At 49.5% G+C, this 27165-nt stretch overlaps 2 protein-coding genes across 5 annotated transcripts; one reads left to right on the top strand and one right to left on the bottom strand.

The window, feature by feature from the left end:
• Window positions 1–25647, bottom strand: LOC108291808 (BLCAP apoptosis inducing factor). Of its 2 annotated transcripts, XR_005197376.1 has the most exons (3): window positions 25501–25647; window positions 6782–17050; window positions 1–15 (listed from the first exon to the last, which is right to left on the bottom strand). XR_005197376.1 is itself a non-coding variant. In XM_017512282.2 (2 exons), exon 2 carries the CDS (start codon window positions 16872–16874, stop codon window positions 16611–16613), a length of 264 nt encoding a protein of 87 aa, XP_017367771.1. In that variant the 5' UTR covers window positions 16875–17050; window positions 25501–25643; the 3' UTR covers window positions 15116–16610. The 2 variants fall into 2 exon arrangements, 1 of the variants encoding a protein (XP_017367771.1); XM_017512282.2 differs by lacking the exon at window positions 1–15 and having other exon boundaries at window positions 15116–17050; window positions 25501–25643.
• NNAT (neuronatin) lies at window positions 18162–21410 on the top strand. Of its 3 annotated transcripts, none has more exons than XM_017512265.2 (3): window positions 18162–19161; window positions 20093–20168; window positions 20402–21410. In XM_017512265.2, exons 1-3 carry the CDS (start codon window positions 19090–19092, stop codon window positions 20629–20631), a joined length of 378 nt encoding a protein of 125 aa, XP_017367754.1. In that variant the 5' UTR covers window positions 18162–19089; the 3' UTR covers window positions 20632–21410. The 3 variants fall into 3 exon arrangements, with proteins under 3 accessions (XP_017367754.1, XP_017367762.1, XP_017367766.1); XM_017512273.2 differs by having other exon boundaries at window positions 20093–20173; XM_017512277.2 differs by lacking the exon at window positions 20093–20168.
• Window positions 25648–27165: the final 1518 nt, after the last annotated feature.

The following is a 27165-nucleotide window of genomic DNA, read 5'->3' as shown; positions in this document are numbered from 1 at the left end:
GGTTACGCTCCATTTCTTGTGGGGAAATGTGAAGCTCGTATGAGATGATGAATGTGAGCATAGATAAATGGCACCAAGCTTACAAGGATGAGGGGAGCAGATACCTCTACTTTTTCTTGACGCACACCCCATAACCCCTGCTACACAAGACTGAATGGCCAGTTCTTCTTCGTGGCACTGTAACTTCTGGATAATTGTCATAGATTCTTTTTGGTCAAAAGAAGTTTGAACATTGACTTCTGACGTTTGATTCCAAGGCAGAAAATACTGATTCGGCACCCAAAAGCTTACTACCTGTTGCTAGGTGCTGAGAAACACACAAACTAGTAAGACACGATCCCAGCCACAAGACAAGACTGGTGTGAATTAGAACTATAGTTGGTACACAGGTCAGATAAAAGCTCCCAAAAGAACATGGAGATCAAGTTACTCTCTAAAAGGTACATAATTTTGCCCCATTCAGTCAAATATACGTTATTCCCCCAAACTAATTTACCCACCTCCACAGTTGATCCCAGCCCCTTTGGGAGCTCATCTCACTAATTGTCTTCATCCCTAATGACTCAGCCACTGAGGTGCCTTACCCTCAGAATGGTCATCTGCCAGCATTGCTCCCTCCTTTAAGATTAAGATGTAAACACCCTGGATCTTGCTCCTTCTTTCCTTAATCGACTTCCACCCAAACTGCTCTGGCAGATTCTCAGAGGTCACTTGGGTTGCCAATCAGCAGGGCCACCATGCTGCCCAGTTCCAGAGGAGCTCAGGGATCGCCTGGTCTTCCTGACCTCTCTGCATACACCCACTGCTGACCACCTCGTCTTTCTGCTGATACATCTCCCGGCTCTTTCTTTTCAGTGCTCTCAGAGGATTCCTCTTCTCTTTTCTAATCTCTGAATGTTGGTGCTCCTTGGGCTTGATTTCATTCTCCTCAGCCATCCTCTGGCCACAAAATGCCCCAGAAGCCTGTCAACATCTGGATCCATATTTCCATTTGGGAGCCCCCAGAGCTCTGGACTGGTCTCCGGAATTTCTCACCTTGTGCTCTGGAGCTGTGCCTTCCGCCATTTCTTCCCCATCTCCATGGGGATGTCTCAGCCATTACCACCATACTTGGGTCTACCTTACAGACCTGGCCCCTTTCCAGGGCTCTCAGATCAGAAAATGGCGCTGCCACCTCACCAGTAAGGCAAGCCAGAAGCTCAGGAGTCATCCTGAATGCTGTCCTCTTCCAGCCCCTCTTCATTCCATCCAGAATATGCAGATTATGTCCAAATCCTGTCCACCACAACAAAGCTTCCAAACTTGCCTAAGTCTACCCATGCTGCCTTAATAATTTCTCCACAGAACAGCCAGAGTGTCAGGCAGATTACAGCCACACACCAGGGCAGGTCACCTCCCCTGCTTCCCTCGCTCTCAGGAGGCTGGCAGCTCAGCCCTGGTCTCCAAAGCTCTGCATAGCCAGAACTGCTTGCCGTCTAGTCTCACTTCTCCTTCCTCCCTAGGCAGGCTCTTTGCTCAGAATGCTTTCCAATTTGCTTTGTCCAGTTAACTTTGTTCCCTTCTTCCTATCTTGGTTTGGAGGATCATCTCTTCAGGGAAGCCCCTCAGAGTCAGATAAGGGCAAGTCCCCTTGTGGCACACCCTCCAGTACTCAGTACCTTTCATTCAGAGTGCCTGTCAATGCTGGAAATTGTACATTCATGTATGTGATTATCTGATTATGTCTTTCTCCTCTACTACCATGCACGCACCATGAGAACAGGGATTCTGACTATTTCAATTCATTCACCCAAGTATCCATGGTGCTAGTGCACACTGCTGGGCTGGGCACACGATTAGGTGCTAAAAGAGAATGATGTGGAATGTATCAACTTTAGTATTAAATAATGGATGCTTAACACTTTGGGAGCTGAACCCATAAAACTGCTCATCTTTCCTAGCCTCAGCCTCCCAGCCCCTATCCTTCATGTCTCAAAATCTTCCTTCTGGACTTCTTAGAGGACTCAGTGACAGATCCATGTCCTCTCACATCTCACCATTACTCCAGCTTAGGCCATCATTCCCTCAACATGCTCTTATGAAGGCCATCCAAACTTACTAATCATGAAATCCAAAGGAAAAATTCTCTATATGTTATTGGAATTCTCTGCGGCATTTGACAGTGTTGATTACTTTCTCCTTGAAACGCTTCCGTACCTTGGTTGTCATGGCAACCCACTCTCCTGGTTGTTTGTCGCATCTCTCAGGCCCTTCCTTCTCTTTCTCCTTTTTCACCTGCCCACACCTTGATTGGTTCCTCAAATGTCATGGTGACTCAGGATTCTGCCCTGGGCCGTCTCCCATTTTCTCTCTACACTCTCTCTCTGGTGATCTCACTTATGTTCAGGGTCCTCATTACTCTGAGTGGGGACATCCTGGGCTAGTGCTTCCAGCTGAATATCTGCCTGAGCCCTAGACACCAGGATCCAAGTGTCTGCTGGGCGCCACTTGGCTGTGTCAGAGTCCACTATCTTGTCCCTCAAACTGGCTCACCTTGCTGTGTTCCCCACACCAGGGCGCCCCCTCCACCATCCACCAAGGACTCCAGTCAAGACACATGGGGCTGGGCACAGTGACTCATGCCTGTAATCTCAGCACTTTGGGAGGCCAAAGTGGGAGGACTGCTTGAGCCCTGGAGATGGAGACCAGCCTGGGCAACTTGGTGAGACCCTGTTTCTACAAACAAACCAACAAAAACCCAACAAAACAAACAAACGAAACCAAGACACATGGGAATCACCTTTGGCTTGAGCTTCTCCTCACTCTCATAGATAATCACTCACTAATTATTTCTGGTTTTTATATACCACAAGTTCTGATCTCTGTCCTCCCCACTGGTCTAGTTCAGGCCTTTCCGTCTCTTACCTGGAAGTCTCCCGCTTCTGAGCTGGCTACTTCTTCTAACGGATATCTGGGAGTTTTGGCTTTTAAGCATGATTATTCTTCCCTGAAGCCCCTTATTATTTTTTAGGAAATTTCTCATCTTATGTGGCTGTGGTGGGACTTGGGCTCTTCCCTCACATGGAAGCCATGAAGGTCCCTCCTCTAGGTCCTGCCTCTTACCACTCTGGTACTATCAGGGAGTGGCACAAGGCCCAAGCCTCTCTCTGGACTTTGGCTTCTGTCCAAATAGGGAAGAAATAGAATTCTTTGATGTCTAGGCAATACCACCAAATAGAACTGCTACAGTTGCGGCAGGGTGGGTGGAGCAAAAAAAAGAAAATAGAACTGCTACGGAGACCCTGAATATCACATTCAAGCCAGTGACCCGAGCCTTATCTACTTCATTGCGTCCTGGATATTGTCACGAAGTCTTTTTGATACAAAGAAAAATTTCTGAATTCCCATTTTAGACAATGGATTTCAAGCAGAAAATAATTATTCTCCCCCTACCTAGCTGGCTGCCTGTTGCTAAGTGCTGAAAGGTATGAAAAAAATGGGAAAGACATGGCCCCAGCCACGAGGCAGATGAAACCAGTGCTAATTAGAGCTGGAATCGGTACCCAGAGGGCAGAGAAAAGGCCTCCTGAAGAACCTGGAGATTAGGTTACTTGCTAAAATGTACAAAATTTACTTTTGTCCCTTTCCACCAACACAACTAATCCCTTCACCTCTACACTTAATCACAGTGCTCCCAGGCCCCCTCACTGCCCAGCCCTGCTCTTCCAACTGGGCTTGCACAGCTTCCTCCCTCCCAGGTCTCCTGGAAGAATCAGCTCCTTCCTGGACCCTCTGCCTGCTCCGGCTCCCTCTTCCTCCTTTCTCAGCCAGACCCAGTTCATTCCCCACACACCAAGAGGGACTTCTGCCCCTTGACCAGGAGTTGCTGTGACAAAAGTCCCCAAAGTCCAGGCCTAGGAGATGCCTGAGCCTCCACTGACCTTTGTGAATATGACCCACCAGTGGCCGCTGTCTTTCTGGGAACTCTCCTCCCTGGGCTTCTAGGAACCCCATGTTTTTGGTCTTCTCCTCTGTCCCCTCCTTCTCAGTGTCCTCAGCAGGACCCTTCTGTACCCATTCCTAAAATGTCACGAACTCTTTTCTAGCCTTGTCCTTCTTTGAGTGCATTTCTGGTTCATCTATTCCTGTTGAGATGTGCACACTTCTTTGGTGAGCTCCTAACAGGCACATACACTTTCCTACTTGACGCCAGCTACGGTCAAGGTCACCAATGCACATTTTCCTTCCTTGCCCACCCTTGCCCTTTGCTCCTGCCTCTGACTCAGACAGGCAGGAGGACTCTAGGTGATAGCCTTTTGGACTGCCCCATCACATCTATCCTTACGTCATCTCAGTCCAGATCCAGCTCAGAAATTGTCCCGTGGCCCAAACCGTTACTGTAGCTGCTTCTCCCTGAGAGGTGGCCATGCTGCCTGCTTTCTTTGCCTTTTCATTTTCCTCTGCCTAATCTCTCACAGGAAACTGCTCTTGATGAGGGTCTCTACATCCAGTGGGCTCTCAGTCCCCATCTAGTTGGCCTTTCTCTTGTGTCTGCTGCCAATTCTCTTTTGGAAACATTCCGCATCCCCAGGTTTCCATGCCAACACAGGCTGCAGGTGCTCTATGTCTCTCGGACTTCTTTTTCACCTTTGTGGGCTCCCCTCTCTCTGTCTGCCTCTTAAATGGGAGCAAACTCTTGTTCCTTGACACCCTCTCTTTTCTTAGCTGGCATGTTCTCCTGGAGCCAGTTCACCGAAGCCCATGGCTACAAGCACCATAGTCTCAACCCAAATTTCTTGTCTAAATCTCCTGCTGGGATGCAGACCCTCTATCTAGCTCCTTGCAGGCCACGTCCTCCTGGATGCCCAACTCTGACACAACTTGTCCAAAATTTAGCTCAATAATTTTCTCTCAGCCCCGAAACCTGCTCTTTTTCCTGGGTGTTCTTCCTTTCACCCAGTTACTCAAGATGAAAGAGGAAAGCTATCCTTTACTCTCTTTCATTAGCACCAGCAACCTACCAGTCAGCAGATTCTCCCAGTTTCACCTCCTGGATCTGACCACTTCCATCCTCTTGGCCCCTACCCTTATCCTTCCTGGACCCCACCTGGTCCAAGGGAATCATCTCCTTTCTGGCCCTCATACCTCTAAATTTCTCCACACAACTAATCACCCTAAAAAAGAAATTCTACCATGGACCTGCTTGCAGTGAATGCTTCAGGGGCTCCCTGTTGTAACTGAAGACCCAAATCTTGAATTAGACATACTAGCACTATGTGGCCTGGTTCTGCTTTCTCCACCCCAACCTCTCATTTCATGCTTCAGCAACCCCCAGCTGTCTACGAGTTCATCCACAATGCCGCTCACCTCTGCCTCTGCCTTCTACTTGAATAACTCCTACCCATCCAGTCACCTCTTCTAGGAACCTCCTTGGATATTCCCATAAAATTTCGCACCTGCGCCACCAACCCTAGCTGCTCCATGCTACTATGTCCCAGGCATAGCTCTGGCCTTCTCCTTCCTATGTATCTGTGTGTCTATGTGTCTTTCTTACCTCTTTGTACTCCCAAGGAAAGTGATATTTATCTTCGTGTGTGTGTGCGCGCACACATATATATTTTTATAGATACAGGGTCTTGCTATGTTGCCCAGGCTGGTCTTGAACTTCTGAGCTCAAGCAACCCTCTTGCCTTGGCCTCCTAAACTGCTAGAACTACAAGCGTGAGCCACTGTGCCTGGCCAATATTTTAAAACCTAGCATCGTGCCTGACACCAAGTAGACATTCAATAAATGTTGAATCAAGTTACAGGCTACTTACCGTCTCTTAAAACTTCTCTCTTCTTTCCAAGAAGTGTACGCAATTCACATTCCCCCAGTAGTGTGTAACAGTACCTACTCCACTGTATCCTCATCAACACTGGGTATTCTTAAATTTTTTCCCCTGATTTGTTAGGGAAAATTTGTATTTCCTTATTGTTTTCATTGTTGATCTTTGGTTATTAGTGAAGCTGAATATTTTTTCAACAAGTTTTTCAGTCAATTCCATTTCCTTTCCTATAAACTCAATTCAGGTGACTTACACACACTTACCTGTTTTTCTTTTACTATTAAAGTTTTGGGTGTGTTCTTTTATACTTCAAGAATCTGCAACCCTCTGCTTTTTGGTTTGTGATATTACTTGACTTTGAAAATATTTTGTTTTAATGTAGTCAAATTGGTTGGCCTTTGCCTTCTTGATGTCATCTTGTTGCTTTTTAGCTTAAATGGGCTCCCCCATTCAGTCACTTTTTAAGTATTCCTTTCCCCACTGGTTTTTAATGGGTTCAATTTTTCTTTTGACCTTCTAAAATAATTTCTGAATTTGGGTATGTGCTCTGAAGTTGGAACAGACTCTTTCTCTTTGTATTGAATCAACGGTCCATGCCTCAATTTTGGGTAACGCTTCCACTCTTGGCTCTGTCTCTGAGCTTAGCTATTCCTGGCTGATTGTGGCACTTATGGTCACAGCCTTCTCAGAGCACATACCAGCAGAGCAGGGAACTGGAAGGCTACAGGAAGGTATGATTCCAGGCACAGTGACAGTGAAATACATGGAGGTGTTTAAGGGATGGAGCAGAAAGTCTTTCTGGAAGCCGTGATAGAAGAGTATGTGGAAAGATGGGTCACCTGCCTTGCCAATGTGAATGGCTAAATCTAGCTGGCATCCACCTGTCCTGGAGGCTTCCAATTCTGCAAGGAAACATTACTCAGGGGTCCCAAGAGACAAAGTGCCCACCCCATTCCTCACCTGCACCAACCTACCTGTATAGACCCTGTCAGCACATTTCATCATCAGCAGAAAAATCATCTCAGCCAGCTCCTGCCAAATTTATCTTCCGGGGGCTGTGGCCATCATCACGATTCCTCCAGGCTCCAAGATGAGGACTTGACCCAGAACCCGGGGTCTCCATGCTCCTTGTTCAATTACTGCTCTAGGCACCAGGGTATCTGAGGGTGATGCTAGAGCTGGAAGGGAACTGTGGAATTATCTAATGCAACTACCTCATTTTACAGATGGGGAAACCAAGGCCCAGCGAGGGGAGGTGACTCACAGCCACCCAGCAAGTGAGTGGAAAGCATCCTTGCTGGGAGAACTCAGTGTGAGGACTTCGCTCATCAAATCTTGACCATAAAAATATTTGGACCCTGGGTTCTAAAATAATTACACGGTGAACTTCTATATTGTTCAGGAAAGTGACATATTGTGTAAGTATATTGTTCAAGACAGTGAAGTCAGAGGAGGACAGGCCTATTTGCCAATTCTTTCTGGAAGACCTGAAGTTTGTTCTCGCCTCTAAAAAATAGGGATAATCAAGAATCCAAACTGACAGAAGCAAACTCACCCAACAGACTGAGGTTAAGTCTATACAGGTCCTCAAACCTTCAAGACCCTAAATGGGGAATACCATGAGTATGTGAGGCCCCTCCTGCCAAAAATAAATAAATAAATAAAATAAATAAATTAAAAATAAAAAACACCCTTGTAAACTGTGCCCATAGGAGAGGTTGGTTATCCTAGTCCTGAACACCATGTAGGTATCAATTCTCAGTACTCTAGGCAGCCCCACTTAACTGGCCAAGGATGAATTCTGGCCTTCATCTATCATCTTTTTCTTTTCTTGTTGAGACAGGGTCTCACTCTGTTGCCCAGGCTGGAGTGCAGCGGCATGATCTCGGCTCACTGCAGCTCTGCCTCCCCGGTTTAAGCGATTCTCATGCCTGTCACCCAAGTAAGTGGGATTACAGGTGCACACCACCATGCCCAGCTAATTTTTTGTATTTTTAGTAAAGACAGGGGTTTGCCATGTTGTACAGGCTAGTCTTGAACTCCTAGCCTAAGGTGATCTATGCGTGCTGGCCTCCCAAAGTGCTGGAATTATAAGTGTGAGCCACAGCACCCAGCCACTTCTCTCATCAATAGCTTAACAATGGTTATTTTTCCTCTTTAATTCCCCATTTCAGTTGTTTATTTCACCCCAGCAAATATTTATTGAGCATCTTCCAGTGATGGCTTCAGGACAGATGAGGTCACCTGTTGAGTGCTAAGCCTCCCCAGTTTGGGTGGGTGGGTCGTTGCATGCTTGCTATCCAAGACTAAGCCCCCACCTGTCCACAGAGTGCCGTCCACTCCAGGCCACTTTGGACACAGGCCATCATTTATCCCTGTTTGCTGTTGGCCTTTATCTTCTGAATGTCATTTCATTGCTTTTCAGCTTAGAGGAGGTCCTCCACTCAGATACTTGTTCAACATTTTATTCCTTTCCTCCTCATTTTTAATGGGCTCATATCTCCCATTTCACTTTCAAAAATAGCCTTTTTCTTCCCTGGTCCCTTCCCTCTCTGAAAAGTGGTGTGTCCCAGACTTCCAGTCCTATCTGAGCACCGGGAGCATCCCTGGTGCCTTTACCCCAGCTCCCTAACTGCAGGCAGCCCTCCACCTCCTTCTTCTACCTTCCCTCACAACCACAGGGAAGACAAGGACAGTGGTGAAAGTGAGGTTCTGGAAGATGACCAAATGGGGCACAAATCCCAGCTCTGCCCCCCATCTTGGGCAAGTGGCTTCATCTTTTGAAGCTCTTCTGTACAGTGGGCAAAACCATGTCAACTCTAGGATGTTCTCTGAAGATTTCAGAAAGGTATTGTTGACAAAATGCTCATCAGGGCCTGATCCAGAAAAGCACAGGCCAAATATTAGCTAAATCAAAAAAGAACAATCCAAACAGGTCACTTCAACTTATCCGTCTCTTTCCTTTCATAGTTGGAAGAGGTGATCCGCTCTCTCATCTCCACTTCTTCCTCTCATTCTCTTCTCTTCCCATGGTGATGTGATGTCTGTCTCCATTGCTCTGCCGACCCCAATGTTGATGACAAGACCTCCTAACTGACCAGCCCAACTGCCTCTTCTTGGTCGTCTTGCTGGTGCTGCTTACCACAAGAGATTTCGCATTCCTTCTCAAAACCCCTCCCTCCACACCTTCTCTCTGGGCAATCTCCTGGACTCTCATATGACATGGGCCATCTCTTCCGGGAGGACAGGTGGGCTCATCTGGCTGGGCACCTGCAGAAGCAGAGCAGGAACACCTAGGGGAAGGTGGGAACCAGACTGAAATGCTCTGCTCCATTAACAGAGAGAATGCCATCCTCTAGGCAATAGGGAAGGACAAAGTTAAGCCAAGAGCCACAGAAGATGACCTAAGCTGGTAAAGATCGCCAACGGTGGCCATTTGGTTGATGGGTTGAAAGGGACAAGATTGGAAGCAGAGAGACATCTGGTATGACTGTTCAGAAAGAGATGGATTAAAAGAATGAAAAGAAGGAGATGAATATGGGAAAGATCAAGGAACTGGAGAGACAGGACTAGAGGTGCAGTGGTGTCATCATGACCAGGGATCAGGAGGCCCAATCCAATCTTTCTGGTTCTGAACATCACGCATACTGCATGCCCAGATTGTTAGGAGGGCACAGCTGCCAGAGCTATTAGTCACAGTAGCTGTGGTGTGTGCTATGCGCCTGTGGTCCCCAGTTCCTGTCAGTACAAAATGGAGCCATATGGCATTCATAAAAATGGCTCTGAGGGTGGAAATAAGAACTGGATCCTATTTGGCCAGTAAGTAAAAACAAACAAAACCAAAAGCCAACCACCAAAGAGCAGCCCCCAAATGGCCCAGCCCATCTGTGAATAGTAGTCTAACCCCCACAGTATTGCAGCTGGGATCTGGGGGTTGGACTGAGGCAGGTTTTTCCTCAGAGTGATCTGAGGGAATAGGACCAAAGGACTTAAATCTCAGTGATGTGCTCAGATGGGTGTGTGTGGCAGTGAGGCAGGGCTGCAGGGAGTTCTCAGACTGTGACTCTAAAGAAGACATTCATGATCTAGAAGGGGAGGAGAAGATGGAAATGGAAAATGAGCAACGCAGAGGACCACCAAGTATATGGTCAGAGTTCAGGAATCAAAGGCCACCCTGGCCTAACTGTGAACTCTTGGGCAGGTTGGAGAAACCTCTCAGCAGAGCTTCAGTCCACTCCCTGTGAAGCAGTGGGCCACACGCTACACTCCTGCCAGTTTACCTGCCTGCCAGCCTATGGGGAGACACTCATAAAAGTTGGAAAGCTGGGGAGTGCCATATCCAGGGTAGATAGTGCCATACCCAGGGTTAGGGTGTGAGAAGAGTAGAAAGAGGGAAGCAGAGGGAATTCCCTTCAGCTTACCAGTGACTCAGGAGCCCACCTACATCCAGATCTTACAGGGTGTCTACCACCTAGAGGGGCTACTCCTAAACCACATGTGGGCTGTTGCCACAGCGAGGATGCCAGGCTATGTAACCCTTTACAAGGTTCTCACATATCTTTGTCCAAAATACTAGTCTGGAGGCTGGAAAATAATCTCTGTTACTTCAGAGTTGCCAAGAGATTTGGGAGGAAAACTGAATTCCTTTCCTTCTAGGAAAGACTAGGTCACCCAATTACTTACGGACTCTTAGCAACTGAGCCACCTATCCATCTAGCCACCAGGTCAGCCAACCAGCATGTACCATGGCAGGTCTGGTCAGGCAGGTTTTGTGCTTGGTAAAGGAATGAAGACTAAGCCCTTATCTTCAAAGGTTGTGCAGGGCCTTGATGTCCAAGCCAAGGGACTGGAACCATAGCAATATGGAATTACTGAAGGGCTTTGTCTGTCTTTCCTGCCTCATAGACCCTTCCATGTCTTATTTGGCTCTAAGCTGAGATCCTTGACAGTTCTGCACCCAAGAGATTTAAAGTTTATTTTTTTAATGCAAAAGATCTTTTGATTAAACACTTGTCTTAATACCCTTTCAATCACTATCTCTAAGACTAAAATAACAAGGATAAATGTCACTGATGTTTCACAGAAGACAGCTTTGGAAACGTTAAAGACTTCTTGGTCCAGCCCCCTCCTTGACTTATAAATGGGGAAACAGGCCTAGAGAAGAGTAAGGAGAGCAAGGCCACATGGTTCCCTGCCCCCTCCTTGGAGGGTCACCACTATCAGTGTGGGGCACGAGGCTGGCAGAGGGTTAGGCTTTGGAAGAGGTGTTGAGCTGTCAAAGTACAGGCTCTACACAAGCTGTCCAGGAAAAGGAGAAGCCAGAACCACCCAGAGGATTAGTCTTTGGAGAAGGGTCATATCTGACCCTTTGGGATATTTGACAGAGTACTCTCAAACATATGCCTGTTCTGATTCCTCTTTGGGAGGAGGCTAGACAGACAGGGATTATTCTCCAAGAGAGGGAAATCCATGGAGGGTTGCTGGGCAAGCTGGTGGCTAAGTAGGGACTCAAACTGAGGACTCTGGTCTCCTAGAAAAAAAGCTACACCTCAGTGTTTTCCTTTTTAGGATACTGCCTCTTCAGAGAAAGTAAAAAAATGATTAATGAACTCACACAGACATACTGAGATATGGTCTCCCCAATAATCTCTCCCTAACTCCACTAAAGCCTTAATGACATGGTATTATCTTCCCACAAGAATGACTCAGTGCCCTCCCTCCTGCTGATCTGAGTTCCTCAAGAGGGCATGGTCTTATTCTGCACCAGCTTCTCAGAGCTTGGAAAAGAGCCTGGCAAATGTTCCTCATGTGAATGAATGAGTGGGAGAGCTGAAGGATCAGATCATATCCCTAACGGGCTGCAGCTTAGTAAAGGCCAGTGGCAGGAGGCCATAAAACAGAGGAAATAACATTTGTGGAGACTGTGCCTTGAGGCAGATGCTGTGGTGGTGGTAGGTCTCAATTTGATGGGTGAGGTGCAGTCATAAAGGCAGGGCGTAAGGCCTGGGGCTCCTTGGAGCCTTGCACCAAGCTTCTTCAGTCCTTCAAGTCTATCTGGGCCCAAGCTCTGAGGCCTTTTCCAATATCCCAAAGGGAGACCCAGGGCTTCTGTCTGAGGCCTTCAGTTGCTGCTTAGCCAGGTTCTCTTCCTCACCTCAAGCCTGCTCTACAATCGAAGTTTTTCTCAACATACTTCATTCTCCCCCTGAAGCCTGGCAGATCAAACTCTGTTCTTCCAGGAACTTTCAGGAAGATACTGGGGAGGGAGGGTTGCTGGGCTGACACTGGCCAAGCCCCCCAGGCAGGAGCATCTTCCATCAAGGAGAGCACTTCTTCAGTCATTCCTCTTTTCAGAACGGTGGTCCTTTCACACATTTTGGTGGGTTGGGGAGTAAGCTGTACATTGGCTGCTAGGAGACAGGGTTCTGGCTCTGCCCACTGAACGGACACAGGTGACATCTCTTCTCTGGCCTCCTTTCCTGCAGCTATTTGACAGGAATTGGCTTTCCTTCTAACATCTTTCACTGCTTCCTCCTCCCCAGCCTGCCCTTTCTCCTACCGCCCCTTCCTCGTCCACACTCACTCCTTAGGTCTACTTCTCCCTGATCCCAGTGATCTAGAGAAGGCAGTAGCTCTCTCCGTGGCCCTGCTCCTTTCACCACTCAAATGCTGTCCTGTTCCTTCCTGACAGAATCCCATCTTAAAGGCTGTTCTGACTGGGTTACTCCCCAACTCCCATTAGATCCTTGTTTGTGATGGCTCCCAGTCAATTGAAAATGAATAGTTCTCAGGACTGAGTTTTGGGGCCTGCCATCAGCATTTCAGCCTTAGATTCCCTTTGTATCTCCCAACAGTTCTCTGGCTTTAGGCAGACTGACTTCTTTATCCCCAAAAGCCTTTTTGGCTTCTGATTCTAGGGCAGCCAGATAGTGGTGGTCCTTCATTTTACTTTCATCCCAGTCTCTGTATTCTATAAGCAGAGATGCTTGATTAGATGGTTAAAATATATATATATCATTTATTACTTCACTGCTCAAACCTTTATACTTGCTCCTCAGGGCTCCACCTGAAGGTCAATCCTTCCAGGCCTACATTAGGTCCCCTCTTAGACCCTCTCTTCTAGGAGCTGACAGTCCATACTTGTGTATCGCTGGCATTATCTGCTCAATGCCATGCCCTTTCCCATTAGCCTGGAGGGCTCCCTGATGGCAGGAACTGTCTACCCTGTAGTCCCAAGGCCTATTCCTGCATGGAATTCTGACAAATACCTGCCAAATAATTGACACTGCAGGCCTCCTTGGGAGACAAGAGGAGTCCTCATGAGCCATGCCCTCTAGGAAGTCAGTCGCTACAGAAGGGAAAGTCTGCCGAACGCTAGCAGTAGCACTCCACAGAAGGCTGAGTGAAATGATCCAGGCAAGTAGTTCTCCTGGGAGAGGAAATCCAGGAAAGCTTCCTTACAGAGGAAATACCTAGGCTCACATGGTACACTGACTACAGCATGAGGCACATGCTATCCTGAAAGTGCACTGCCACCTACTCAGAGCCCAGCTACCATCCTCAAATGGGTCCAGGGAGACCCTAGATCTTGGGAGAAAGAACTCCCAGGATATTAGGACTAGAAAAATCGTGCTCCAAAGACCATATTTTACCTATATGGAAACTGGGGCCCGGAGCAGGGCAAGGACCAGTTCCTAAAGAAGCCTAGACTTGGGCCTCGTGGCATCTTGTGGTTACTAGGCACCACGTGGGCAATCATTTCATACGAGGAGCCACAATGACCAATGGAATTGCACAGCATGTTTTTCTCTAAGGCCTGCTGCCCCTACTTTTCTCCAGAAAAGATATCTACTTTTCATTTTCCTAAAAGGCAGTTCAGGAAGAGGGGACGGGTACCTGGCAAGGTAGGAAGCGTTGTGGGGCAACAGAATGCTGATTTGGCAGTCACTTTGGGGAGGGGTGGGCTGCAGGCTCCCTGCTGGAAAGGGCCACAAATCTTTCAGAGGGAGGCCTGTTTGTGACTCTTAAGCAGGCTTGACCTAAAACAGAAAGCTGCTTTCTGAGGAAGAGCAAAATAAGCAATAATCTTGGCTTCATTTATCATCCAGGTGCCACCACAGGAGAGTAGGGACACAAATGCCTTTTTTTGTTTGTTTTGTTTTTGGAATTTACAATTGTCTATTTTGTTAAGTCTCCCCATTAGGCTACAGTCATGAGCTCCTGGAGAGTCAGGCCTGAATCTTGCCCCTGCAATCCCCGGCAAGCCTAGTACAGGGTCTCAACATTTGTTGAACAAACCATCCTTTCCAGGTATGACTCCTCAGCTTGTTAAGACTTTGCAGAACCATGAAATCTATCCAGAAACCCAGAAAAGAAGAATTCAGAGATAAAAGCACAAAAGAACCAGATAAGAAAATTACCCAGCAGATATGATCAATACAAGTTTGGTTCTTTGAAAATATCTCTAAAATAGACAAATCTTTGGCAAGTTTTGATCAAGGGAAAGCATCAATAAGCAACACCAAGAATGAAAAAAGAGATAAAGTGACAATGGAGAGACTTATGTGAACAGGAGAAAATCACACTCAATTTTATAGCAGTAAGTTTAAAGCCTAGTTAAAACAGGTGATTGTCTATGAAATTACCAAAGCCCTTCATAATTGTGGCTCAATAAAGCCTCACAACAGCCCTGTGCCTTGGACAGGCAGTACTCCCACTGTGCTTTCTAGAAGGAGATTCAGAGGTGAACACCCAGCACAGGGCCTGACAAACTAGCCTACACTGTCTCAAAGGTCATGGCCATGGAGCACGTGCATATCTATGACATGGAACCATACCACTCTTGCACTTCTGGTCATTCACCTTACGTCCAGCTGGTTGGACAGCCAGTCTTATTTATTTTTCCACTTGAAATGCCATAAGGGGTTTCACTTTATTTTTACTTCAAAAGCAGCACCATAAAAATCCTTGATGATTAGAGCTCCAGCTGTCTTAAGTTGTTTGTCAAGGGATCGGTTACTCAAATCTCCTATGGAGGGAAACAATTTCAGGCGAGAAGCCATGGGAGCTGAGAAACGCAAATGTCTCATCTCTGAAAACTTTCAGACTCCCTCCTGTTCACCGCCTGGCCTGTCCCCTGCTCCCCCTCCCCCACCCCACCATCTGCTCTCCAGAAAGCAGATCAAATTTTCGGGCTAAGGTACTCTGGCGCCAAGGACTCAGCCCCTCCATGCTTCCCCCTGCCCCCCACCAACTCCGAAATCCAATACCACGACCCAAATGGACTGCAGCCACATAAAACCACAAAGTAAAGTTTATAAAGCTTTATTAAACATTTCAAACAGCTGTGCAACGAACACACCAAATAAAAGCTCTAGAATAGCAGTCCAAACGTTTCACAAGTATGGCCTCACAGTCCCATTCCGTAGATGGACTGCCTCCAGTTCTGTTCTCTGCCTGGCCCTTCTCCCTTTCCCCTCAGGCAAGAGAGAGATGGATGGATCAGACCGAAAGGACAGACATGCTGATCTCCAGTAGGTAGGGACCAGGAGAGAGTCTCGTTTGCCAACACTTGTTACCGAAGCGCAGAAAAAGCAGCAAGTGACAGTCACAAAGTCTTCCTGGGTACTCTTCATAATGTACAGTCTATATGCGCAGGAACGGAGAAGCTCCTGGCAGGAGGATGATGGCCACTGCTCCTCTCTGTCTTGTCTGAACCACCTCGGAGTCCAGTGTGCTGGTCACTCTGCAATCCCCATGCTAAATAAAACTGTAGCGGCACCTACTATATATAGCTAGCTATTGCTAAACCTCAAAATCAGAAAACGTTTGATAAAGCTTCTTTAAAAGGAATATACACATGTATTTGTACACACACACACGCACACACAGGGCACACCAAAAAATATCCAAACATCAAGGGGATCATGGCTGTTATGAAACACACAGGTACTCGCCCATTCACTCAGCTGGGGACTGCTAGAACTACGTGAACACACCATACTTCAATGCTGAAGAGCATGCACGGGAAGACACAATGAGGCCCCCCTCCTTGGGACAGCTGAGAAGGGCAGGAGGAAGGGCAAAGGAAGTGAGGCTGGGCAGGAAAGCATGAGCCCAGACACCCAGGCGAAAGAGCAACATCTATCTGTTGCTTCCTTTCTTAAAAATGAAGCAGAGAAAATACTGAAGATTTGTGGACAACAAACAGTCAAGACATGTATCTGTCTAGCCTGCTGAACAAGGAAAGAAGGATGAAAAAGCGAGGCTCTCGGGCGTCAGCAATCTCTTCAAATTCGAGATAAGTGCAAAAATGAGCCCTGTCTTGGACAGGTACTCCCCAAAAAAAGAAAGGGGTCAAAGAGAAGTAAAGGGAAACCAGGAGAGGGACTGAGGAGTCAATAACATTATGGGAAGAAAGGAGACCCTGACAAGGAGGGTTCACAGAGGTGACAATGAGACTGGCATTTATCTGCCCAGGTCATGCTGGGGCAGTTGACCAGGATGGGCCCAGACTCCTCACAGTAATGAGGTGAGGGGGGTGGCCATGCCGCCAGCCAGGACCTAGATGGGGACAGAATACACACAACCACAAGACCACCCACGGCTATAGGATTTTACAATAAAAGCACCGGTCAGTGCCATTATTCACATTATAAGGATAAAACATCACAGGCCAAAAAGGCGCCGTCAGGAATGTGACACCCGCAAGGCGGCGGGATTTGAAACTCCAATGCTTTATGACCTATGTCAATGCCTCCCCTCCCGTCTTCTGCTTCCTTGGAAAGCTAACAGGGCAGGCCGTTAGGTGCCCACAACACCGGGATCATGCGCCGATTCTGGAAGCGGGGAATCGGAGCAGTGGTACAGGAAACAGTTTCCCCAGCAGCTATAGCAGATGAGGAACAGGGCTGCCAGGAAAACCAAGGCACAAATTGTGCAAGGCTTCCGTTCCAGGAGGAAGCTAAGCAGGTAGAAGCCCATGAACATGGAGTGGCTGAACCACAGGGCGGGGTTGAGGGGCTTGGGGATGAGGAGGACGGGCAGCAGCCACTGGAGGCAATACATGATCTCTGCCGGGCAGGGCCTTCACCAAGGCTGCCGGGCACCGCTGCAGGAACCGACCTAATGGGAGCCAGCGGGCGCAGGCGGCTGCCCTCCGCTTTCTTCAACCCTCACTCTCCAGGAGCTGAGCCGCTGTGCTCTCTGGCTGTCAGCCCGGGATCACCAAGGCAGCAGGGATCCTGAAGAGAAAAGTCAACACAACAGACAGACAAAGAACAGACAGACAGACAGACAAAAAAAAAAAAAAAAAAAAAAAAAAAAAAAAAAAAAAAAAAAAAAAAAAAAAAAAAAAAAAAAAAAAAAAAAAAAAAAAAAAAAAAAAAAAAAACAGGAACAGAATGTATACTTATTTGGGAAAATGGATCATGGTTAACAACAGCAAATGTGAAATGCCCTTTCCTCCCTGCCCACCCATGGAAGTTCTACTCCTCTCCAAGTCACTAATGTGGAACGCCTCCTGGGATGTCTCCCTGGGGCTTCTCCTACAGGATTGGGGAGAGGGCTCTTTGGCACGGTTTCACACAGTGGACTGGCTTTGCCTGGGCCCTGCCCAGCAGAGATCATGTATCGCCTCCTGGGGCTGCAGCCCGTCCTCAATGGCCCCAGACCTCACAATACCGCCCAGTGGTTGCCAAAGGAAGGCCAAGGGCTCCCTGCTGTGCCCCCACATGGTAAGGACAGGTTCTGTATCTAGCATCTCTCCTAGCCTTAGGTGCTCAGGCACTGAGTGGAGAGTTAAAACTGTTAGCAGCAGCAGCACACTGCTGGCCACCAGACGACAGGCAAAGGATCTTCGGGCAGCTGCAGCGGCACTACGAAAATTTTCAAGATGGCAGTCTCGGCTGAGCTTGCCTTTTTCAAATAGCCCGGCATCACTTTGCCAGAACTGCTAACTTCTCCCCAAAGTCAATGCAGAAAAAAAGTCATTATGTTACTTTGTCCAAACTGAAGTCCCTTGGATCATTAAACCTCCATCTGCCGCTGGCACTGTATAGAACCTGACCTCTAGGAGCTTTTACTGAAAATTAATTTTCTATCCACTTAGGGGCAAATGCCAGTTGGCCCCTGTGCCAGTCAGCTTGTTGGAAAGAGGTGCTTTCGGTGGGCCACCGGTGCGCGGGGATCACGCTCCCAAACCGCACTCCGGTCTTCCCGCCCGGCTGTGCGAGGGACCCGCAAGACGGGCGGTTTGAAAGGGACTTGCCTCACTTGGAAATGGGGCCGCGGTAGCCATAACCCTCCGGTAGCGGTAGCGAACCCGGTTCAGTGATCCAGCCGCCCCGCGCAACGGGTACAAAGAACCCCGCCGGCCAAGGCAGACCTACCAGGGCTTGGGGGAGGGGAGCGGAAGACAGAGGTCGAAACGACCGACTGTCCGGCAGAAAACTATCCCCGAGCATATTCCTCATTCCTTCCGCGCATACGAAGGGCGCCAATCGTTCCTGTATCCCTCCCACAGATACCGTGTAACTACTGCTTTTGCCCTCAACGCGCGGTGCCCTAGCTCGGCTCCCTATGGTAGCAACCTCCACCGCAGATCCGATCTCCCCGCTACCGAAAGAAGAGGGATGTAAAAAATCAGAGACGGGTTAAGCGCTCAGGGACCCTCACGAAGCAGAGGATCTGTGCTTAAAACTCATTCAGTATTAGGAAAAGAGCGCAGAGCACGGGCCTATTATGCATAACAAGGCTTCTGAAAGGGGCACCAATTTTTTTTGCTCTATGGGGCAGATGACCCCTCCCTAATTTCAGTTTTCCATCCATCCCCAAGGTAGGCTGTGGAGTGGCACCGGAGACTGAGCTCAAATTTGCAGGCCAGGGGTTGGAGAGAAGGGCGCCACACCAAGAGACTTGCACCCCCATCCTCGCCCGCTACTCTACCCAGAGTTGTGGTACCCCTCCATTTTAAAGCAAAATCCAAAAACAAGCACGGCGGAATATTCTGGAAGGGGGCTAAGATGGAACTCAGGAGGCGGGGGTCGGTATGGAAAGAGCAGATGGATTATTTTTTCCCTCTCCTGACGAATGAGGAGCGCCCCCCGCCACCCCTCCTCATAAACACCCCCCCACCAAGGCGCGCATGCGCACTTAGGTGGCGGGCGGGTACTTAAGGCGCGGCCACAGCGGCTGCGGCAGTGCGCCCAACAGCGAACTCTGAGAGACCAGCGGATCTCGGCAAAACCTCTCTCTCGACCACCAACCTACCGCGCTTGGAACCATGGCGGCAGTGGCGGCAGCCTCGGCTGAACTGCTCATCATCGGCTGGTACATTTTCCGCGTGCTGCTGCAGGTAAGTGTGCTGGGGTTTCAGGTGGGAGAGGGCTCCCAACTCGCGTCCCCAGAACCTGCAACCCGCGTCGCGATTGCCACCTCCCGGACCCGTCCTATTCCGATTGCCGCGATCCCTGCCTGTCCAAGTGCCGCCACCGGCACTGCACGCCCCCTGCCCATTCCCCGCGCTGTCCTCCTCGCACTGACCCTCCCTAGTGCGCCCGCGCCTGCCCGGGAACAAAGACTTGGGGCGCGGCGGGCGACCGCTGCGGATGATCACCCAGGCTTTTTAGCGACCTACGCGGTAAGAAAAACCCGCTACAACCGGACTGGACCCCAGGAGGGAGGCGGGGCACTACTGTGTTGCAGGACTTTACAGCTCGCAGAGTGAAAATTTTCCACCTTAAAAAATTGCGCATTGCGGGGAAATTTTATTTTTAAAAAACATATAGCGCTTGTGGGGGTGGAACAAAAAATAAGTTAGAAAAAGGCACTTCTCAGAAAAAATAAAAATAACTTCACAAAACCCCACAACAATTAGAGAAAAAGTAATTCATAGGAAAAGAAAAAAACGCGCATTGCAGGAAAAATAAATCGGAGAAAAGCACTTGGCAGAAAAAAATGCATTAGATTAAAAACGCACTGCAGAAAAAAATTAGACAAGGGAGCTAACGGAAAAAAGTGAATCGAGCAAAAATGCTTTCAAGAAAAAAATTAGAAGAAAAAGCCCCTCGAGAGAAAAACAGAAGGGGAAAAAAGCGCATCCAAAAATGGACAATTGCTTTATGAAAAAAAGAAAATCAAAAAGAGGCGAAAGCGCTTTGTGTAAAAAGAAATAAATCAGAAGAATGTGCTTTGCCCGTAAAATCATTTACCTAAAAGCTCCCTTTGCAGGAAGAATTCCCTGCTAAAGGAATCCTTTGCCAAAGGCATCGCGTATTTCCTTCAAGGTGTTCCTGGAATGCTGCATTTACTGGGTAGGATTCGCTTTTCGAAATCCTCCAGGGACACAGCCCATTGCAAGAAGTGAGGTATACCTAAGTTGTGGGTCCAATCAGCTTGCCGCCATGCAGCTCTCAGCACAGTTGGAAAAGCTCCAGCTGCCCTGACTCGTGGACAAGCTGCGCCCGCGCCCGCCTCTCCAGCCTACGCTGGACGGGTGGGCGGGGCAGGGGGTGGGGCGGGGGTGGGAACGGCAGCACCGCAGACATGCTGCGGGTGCTCTCCACTAAGGGTGGGTCCTGGGTTTCTTGCCACAGGTGTTCAGGTACTCCCTGCAGAAGCTGGCGTACACCGTGTCGCGGACCGGGCGGCAGGTGTTGGGGGAGCGCAGGCAGCGGGCCCCCAACTGAGGCCCCAGCTCCCAGCCCTGGGCGGCCGTATCATCAGGTGCTCCTGTGCATCTCCACCAGCACGGGAGCCAGTGCCGCGCAGGAATGGGGGGTCCCCTGTGCTCCCTCGCCAGAGGAGCACTTGGCAAGGTCAGTGAGGGGCCAGTAGGCCCCCAGAGAAGCAGTACTGACAATGACGAAGATACCAGATCCCTTCCCAACCCCTTTGCCCGGTCACACCAAGGGGCAGGGTCGGGGGGATGGGGGGAGCAGACCCCTGAGATCTGGGCATAGGCACTGCATTCTGATCTGGACAAAGTCGGGACAGCACCATCCCAGCCCCGAAGCCAGGGCCATGCCAGCAGGCCCCACCATGGATATCCAAACACCACACCAGCCAGCAGAATGGACATTGTGACATCGCCAGCCGAAGCCCTGAATCTTGGTGCAGCACCAACCACGTGCCTGTGTGGCGGGACTGGAGGGCACAGTTGAGGAAGGAGGGGGTTAAGAAATACAGTGGGGCCCTCTCACTGTCCCTTGCCTAGGGCACCTGCATTCCAGCCTTGCTGCATTTGCTCCCTCTATTCCCCTTTCCCTCTGTCTCCCAAGCCCACCCTACTCCAAAGTAATGTGTCACTTGATTTAGAACTATCCAAGAAGCAAAAGTAAATGAATCCCATCTTTACTAAAACACCTTCTCTGAACCCCGCCGCCCCTCACTGATCTTGCTTTTCCCTGGTCTCACGCAGTTGTGGTAAATATTGTGGTAATCGCTAATTGTACTGATTGTTTAAGTGTGCATTAGTTGTGTCTCCCCAGCTAGATTGTAAGCTCCTGGAGGACAGGGACCACCTCTACAAAAAATAAAAAAACGTACCTCCCCTGTCTCGCACAGTGTCCCAGGACCCTGCGGGGCAGTGGAGGCGCACCAAAACTTTGTCTCTTGTGATTTCTTTAGCGGCATCAACACATACTTCTAAGACTCAGCTGATGTGCCCACTGTGGAAGAGGCACACTACTTGGGGGAGGGAGGAAAAGAAGGGCCATTTAAATTGCAATAAGCTGGGCCCCTCAAACACCCAACCCCATCTCAATGCTGTCCTGTGATAAAGGACCAGCCCTCCCCTCCCCAAAGAGAAAGGCTGACATCCTCACTTGTGGTCCTGGAATAAGGGACACTTCCACTCCCCAGAGGGATAGATGCTCTACTTGTGGTCCTAAGATGAGGGACCAAAAGCAGGTAATCACTTAGAGAAAGATGAGAGGAGGGGAAAAGGTGGGAGTAGCCTTCCACAGAGGTGCTGGGGACCAAGGGGGTGATTTCAGAACACAAAGTCTTACTCCAGGTCTCCATCTAGGAGCCCCATGGAGAGGAGTACTGGGCAGGGTGGACACAAGCTTAGACAATGAGTATGGGATAAGAAGTGTGCTGTGGCGCCTTCTCCACCCAGCTTAATGCTGCAGGCCCCATACCCACCAGGACCACCACAAAGAAAATCTGCCTGGCCTTGCTACTCTGCAGGGGCTCCTGGCCCCACCTCACACCAGAAAATTCTCTCCCCAATACTGGGTTCCTGCTTTTCCCAACACCAGCCTCCTTATTCTTAGGGATGCTTACCAGGTCCCTGGCCCTGGGCTCTCCTTTGCAATCACATCGGGGTGCGTGGTGGGTTGGCTGTTCGGCCTCGGACTTGCCTTCCCTCTCTCACTCCCCAGTGAGTCAGGGCTCTTTCTACACGGGGTCAGCTGACTGTCTCACCAAATGGCCCTACCGCCTGTTCAGCCTTGTCTCTGGCTTTACGTGTCCCTGTCAGTAAACACCTGTTCCTGGGTCAACACTAAGGGAGGGAGTTGAGGCCATAAATGTCTCTTCCTGCCACTTCTTCAAATCTCTTAGTCACAGCTGTCACAAATACTTCTGGAGCACAAAGTACCTTGCCCCCATGAGCCTGATCAGGTTTCCCACTCCTAAGCGAGCCATTAAGTTTCTTAGCCCAATCACCAGCACCTCTATCTAAACGCATCTAAAACTTTATTTGGTAAAGGAGATTTATAGGGGTGGGGAGGTGCAGATCTTGGTTCTGGTCTTGGCTTTGTCATCAATCAGCCTAGGGAAACCGGACACGTTACCTTACACCCCTCATCTTCAGTTTCCCCCTCTAAGAGGGCCTCTGAGATGCCAGTAAACCCTAACATACTAGAAACTCTGACATCACAGTGGCAATCAGGACTCATCAGGACTCGGAGAGGATGCGCAATCTGAGACTTCATCTTCTATAGCTGGGTGACTATAGCTGCTACCATAGCCTGAAGGTATGGCAGGTCTCCTCTCGCCCCAGAGTGACTCATCAGCAGGCAATGCGCACACCTCCTCCCTTCTGAATCCCGTTTCTTGGCAGGCCTCAAAACTGGGAGTTTCTGTGGTTTTCCACACTAAACCCATAGAATCATGAACATACTTCAACATGTGTTTTCAATGAAGGCTGACCCTTTTGAGGGGTGTGCCCACAGCCCCACTGCCCTTGATGCTCTAACCTCAGCCCAAGTGACAAGGTAGCAGAGTTCAAGGAGGTGGACCAAAGCAGCATGATAAAGCTGCTCTGGACACAGCACCTCCTGTGTTCCCACTTAGAAGACAAGAGGCTACTGGTAGCCCCAGAGCTTTCCATATAATCCTGGCAAAGCCCTTTTCCTCCACCGATCCATCCATCAGCAGGGCTGTGAGTGCAGCAAGGTGAGATGACAGGCCTCCAGACAAGGGCTGCCCTGGTGGCCTCCACCTGCACATGTGGGCTTCAATGTGCAATGTCCACTCCCCATTTTCGTCCTCCACCCACAAAACCTCATGTTCTGGCAGCAAAGTTAACCCACCAGAGAAAACAATGCATTCACTTTCCATCCAGTGCAATGCTATGCAATGCCTAGATGGTCCAAACACACCTTGTTCAGAAAATTTTTTTCCACAAACTATACCATTAAACATTTTATTCTGATAGACAGCAATGGGAAGAATTGAAAATGACTAGTGTTATACTGCAGAGCCCTTAGTCACCGTGCTGAATGTCCTCTTTTCCTAAATTGTCATTGCTCCCAGATTTTGCCCCCACAAGACCAAGGACAGAGCAGATGAGTTGGGAGGGGATTGGGAATGGCTCTGTCGGACTCCAGCAACAGGTGAGAGACCCTGGGACTAATGCTCCATCACGCTGGTTTCTTAGCCTAATCAGCTGAGGTTAAGTCCAGAGGGGGCGGATTTAGGTACCATGACTTTCAGGGGTGCAGAGTGCTATGTGACACTGTTACCTTTATCTGTGGAATATTTGAAGTGTGACTGAAAGAAGGGATGTCTGCTGTCAGGGCAGGGCAAGGTAGGGGCAAATTCCTTGAGCTTCAGCAACAGATTACTGTTGGATGGGGGAGCAGGTTTGCTGTGAGCCATTTACTAGATATCTATTTTGAAATGTGTATCTCCTCAGGAGCCAACACCCCAAAGGGAGATGCTGGATTTGCAGTTAACTCCCCCCCACCCCTGCCGCCCGAGATTTAAATGTGTGCACTCATGCACATACACAAAACACCAGTCAAACAACAACCTCTTTTCCCCCAGTGACCTCTGACTTCCTCTACATGCCCCAGAGACAGGTTGTCATCATCTTCCCTGGGAATGATCCCATTTATCCTCCCCTCCCCCAGGGCCCAGCCCCAGCAGGATCCAGATTCCTGAGCATTTCCAGAGCAGGAAGTCAGAAAGGCAGGCAATGCATGGTCCTTGGTGTATCATACAGGGACAGGCTTGAAATGGAATGCATGTGTTTCAAAGATAGGAGAACAACAACAAAAAAAGACAGCCTAACCCAGATTCCTCTTTGAAACAACATTATTACAGATTAAAGGTTAAACTGCTTTTGGCAGCAACTCTAACAAGAGCAATTTCAGATATGGAATTGACCTGGTCACTGGAAACCGACCAGGCTTCCAGTGATCAAATCTTTTAACAGATTTGCTTGACATTAATTAGTCTTTGATTTAAAACAAACAAGCAAACAAGAGGTAACACTTCACATTAGCACGTAAGCTGGAACTTTTTTTTGGTCCCAGCTTTGGTGTTGCCGTCCAGAAGGCTGACGGGATGACTGGACCATGTCAGGCAGGACAGAGAAGCCGTCCCCAACACACCAGTTCCCTGAAAGGGATAAAGACGATCCAAACCTATAAACAGAAAGGTTGTTTCGTTCCGAGGACAGACCCCAGTCTCACAGCAGTTAGCGCTGAAATGGAACATGGAGGCCTGGAAGGAAACTAAAGGAGATTTGGAAAGGGGAAGGAAAAAGCAACTGTCCCCCATCCCCCATGCTTCCTTTCCAGGCCATTCGTGTGCCAGGCATTCCGCTCCTTCAGCTGCCCTTGAGGGCCACTCCCCACGTCTATAGAAGGAAAGGGAACGGGTGTCCATTCTTGATGTAAAGTTGGAGGGAGTAAGAAGCTCCCGCGACTCTTAGCAGAGCGTCAGTCTATCACCCCAGACACTAGAGCGGGGCCCCGAGCGGGAGACCCTCTCTCCCCTCATCCCCACGCCCCCCAACCACCAAAAAAAAANAAAAAAAAAAAAAAAAAAAAAAAAAAGCAACTGCACTGATAGGGACTGAGTGACAGGCCTCTCACAAGCTAGGCACCCTGCCGTGGAACTCGGGGCCGCAGAGATGGTCGTCGCGCTCCCCAGCCCTGCGTCCCCGGCTCTGCCTGCCTCATCCTGCAAAGGCGCTGACCTTGGAGGCCGGAGCGAGTGCCCAGGAGTCCCATGACCCACCCCCAGGCTGGACAGGGACCCCCAAGGCCCAGGCTAGATGCCAGCACAGCAACCTCCTGAAGCCGGACAGGGGCACCCTCCCTTCCCCGGTATGCGGAAGGAAAACCCCAGTGACGGGGACCCGGCGACGCCTAAGGTGACCCAGAAGGGACAATATGGCGGCGCGGCCGCATGGAGAGCCTCTCATCCCGCCCCAAGCAGGTTGACGCCACGGTACCTGCAAGCCCTGCCATGGCGTCGCCGCCACTGTCGCCGTCTGCCGCAGCCTGCCTCCACCTCAGCTCGCCACCGACGCCGCAGGAAGCTGGGGAGACGCCCCCTTCGTCTTCTACTTAACAGGCCGAGGACCCATCCTGGGATCGGGCTGCCTACCGCAGACGCCTGATCACACGGCCCGAACAAGGGCCTTAACCTCCACCCATCGCCCCCTCCATATCCCTCACAGACCATCTTTGAGGGCTTTGTACGGACTTTTACAAAACTGTGGGGGCGCCGAGGTCCTCAAACCCGAATAATTTTTGTCAGGCGCAGTGTGGACAGCCTCAAAGCGCGGCCCGGTCCCCTCATGCATATGCAGCAGATTGTGATCTTTACTCCGTGAGCGCGGGGCGGGCTGGGCTGTGTTCCTGTGGGTGAGCCTGCTTCTCCCTGGGCGCCGTGGACGGTCCGTGGACTCGGGGAAGACCTTCTCGTGGCTCAAAGTCCACCCCCTCCCTGGCGTTTCATCATGTGGCCAGGGCTCAGGAGCGGAAAGGTCCGGGCTCAGAACTTGGGACGGCCTTGGGTCAGGTCCCGGCTCCTCCTCTTGCCCTGTACTTGGCGCGAGCTACCAACTCGCCCGCCCCGACTCAGCTTCCTCCTGTCTGATGAAATGCCCACCTCACGGCAGTTAAGGAGCTTGAATGAGTCCGTGTAGTCATTTATTAGCTAATTAAGCATATTCCTTGGGCGCTTTCTGTACACAAGCGCAGTGCTAAGGGCGGGTAGAGTGGGTGACTTCGGTCTGTTCCTGACCTCAAGGCGTTACCAGTCTAATGGCAGGTAGGCAGGGAGACAGTCATATAATTACCGTATATTAGTGACTTTAATCAACACATAATTACGCATCATGGGAAGTACTGTGAGAGGAAGTAGAGAGTGTTAGGATAAATTAATGGAGTCCTAATGTGCAGAGGGTGGAACCTCCTTGGGAAGATGGCATTTAGGTTGAGAAACCAAGGGCGATTAGGAGTTGTACAGGGCAAGAGTGAGCGGGGAAATGTTCTAGGCAGAAAGAACATCTTGTTCCAGATGTGGACCTGGGAAGGGAGAGAGTGAGGGTGAGAGGTGAGCACGGAAAAGACAGGTCGGCTACATACTGAATTTGGCTTTTCTCTTGAGAGTCAGGGGAAGCCATTTTCATCAGGGAAAGGATGTCAAGTTTGGATTTCTGAAAGGCCATTTAGGCCGCTTGGCTTGAAGGGCACTCAGGAGTGGGTGAAGGGAGACCAGTTAGGAGGTGGTTACAGCTTTCCAGACATAAGCTAATGCTGACTCAGGGTAGCGGTTTGGGGAGGTGAAAGGAAGGATGGAAGATTGGATGTGGGTGGGTGCGGAGGCACTGGCAATAACACCTCGCTAGGTTTTAGCCTTGAATACATGAAAGGGTAAAAGAGCCCTTGGTCAAGACAGTAAAGCCTGAAAAAGGAAGACTGAGGGGAAAGATTAAGTTTGGCTTTGAAAAGTTAAGTTTGAAATGCTTAGGCAACATGCAGGGCCGAGAGGGTGAGTAGGCAGGTGTATGTGACACAGGAGCTCAGAACAGAAGCTGAGGCTGGAGATATGTATTTGGGGGCCATCAACACAAAGGTCATGGCGCTGGGTGAGAACTCAAGGGAAGGAA

This window comes from Cebus imitator, unplaced genomic scaffold (genome assembly GCF_001604975.1).
Source record: "Cebus imitator isolate Cc_AM_T3 unplaced genomic scaffold, Cebus_imitator-1.0 Scaffold18, whole genome shotgun sequence".
NCBI lineage: Eukaryota > Metazoa > Chordata > Mammalia > Primates > Cebidae > Cebus > Cebus imitator.
Note: the sequence above shows the minus strand (reverse complement) of the source record. Positions and strands in the feature narration are given on the sequence as shown.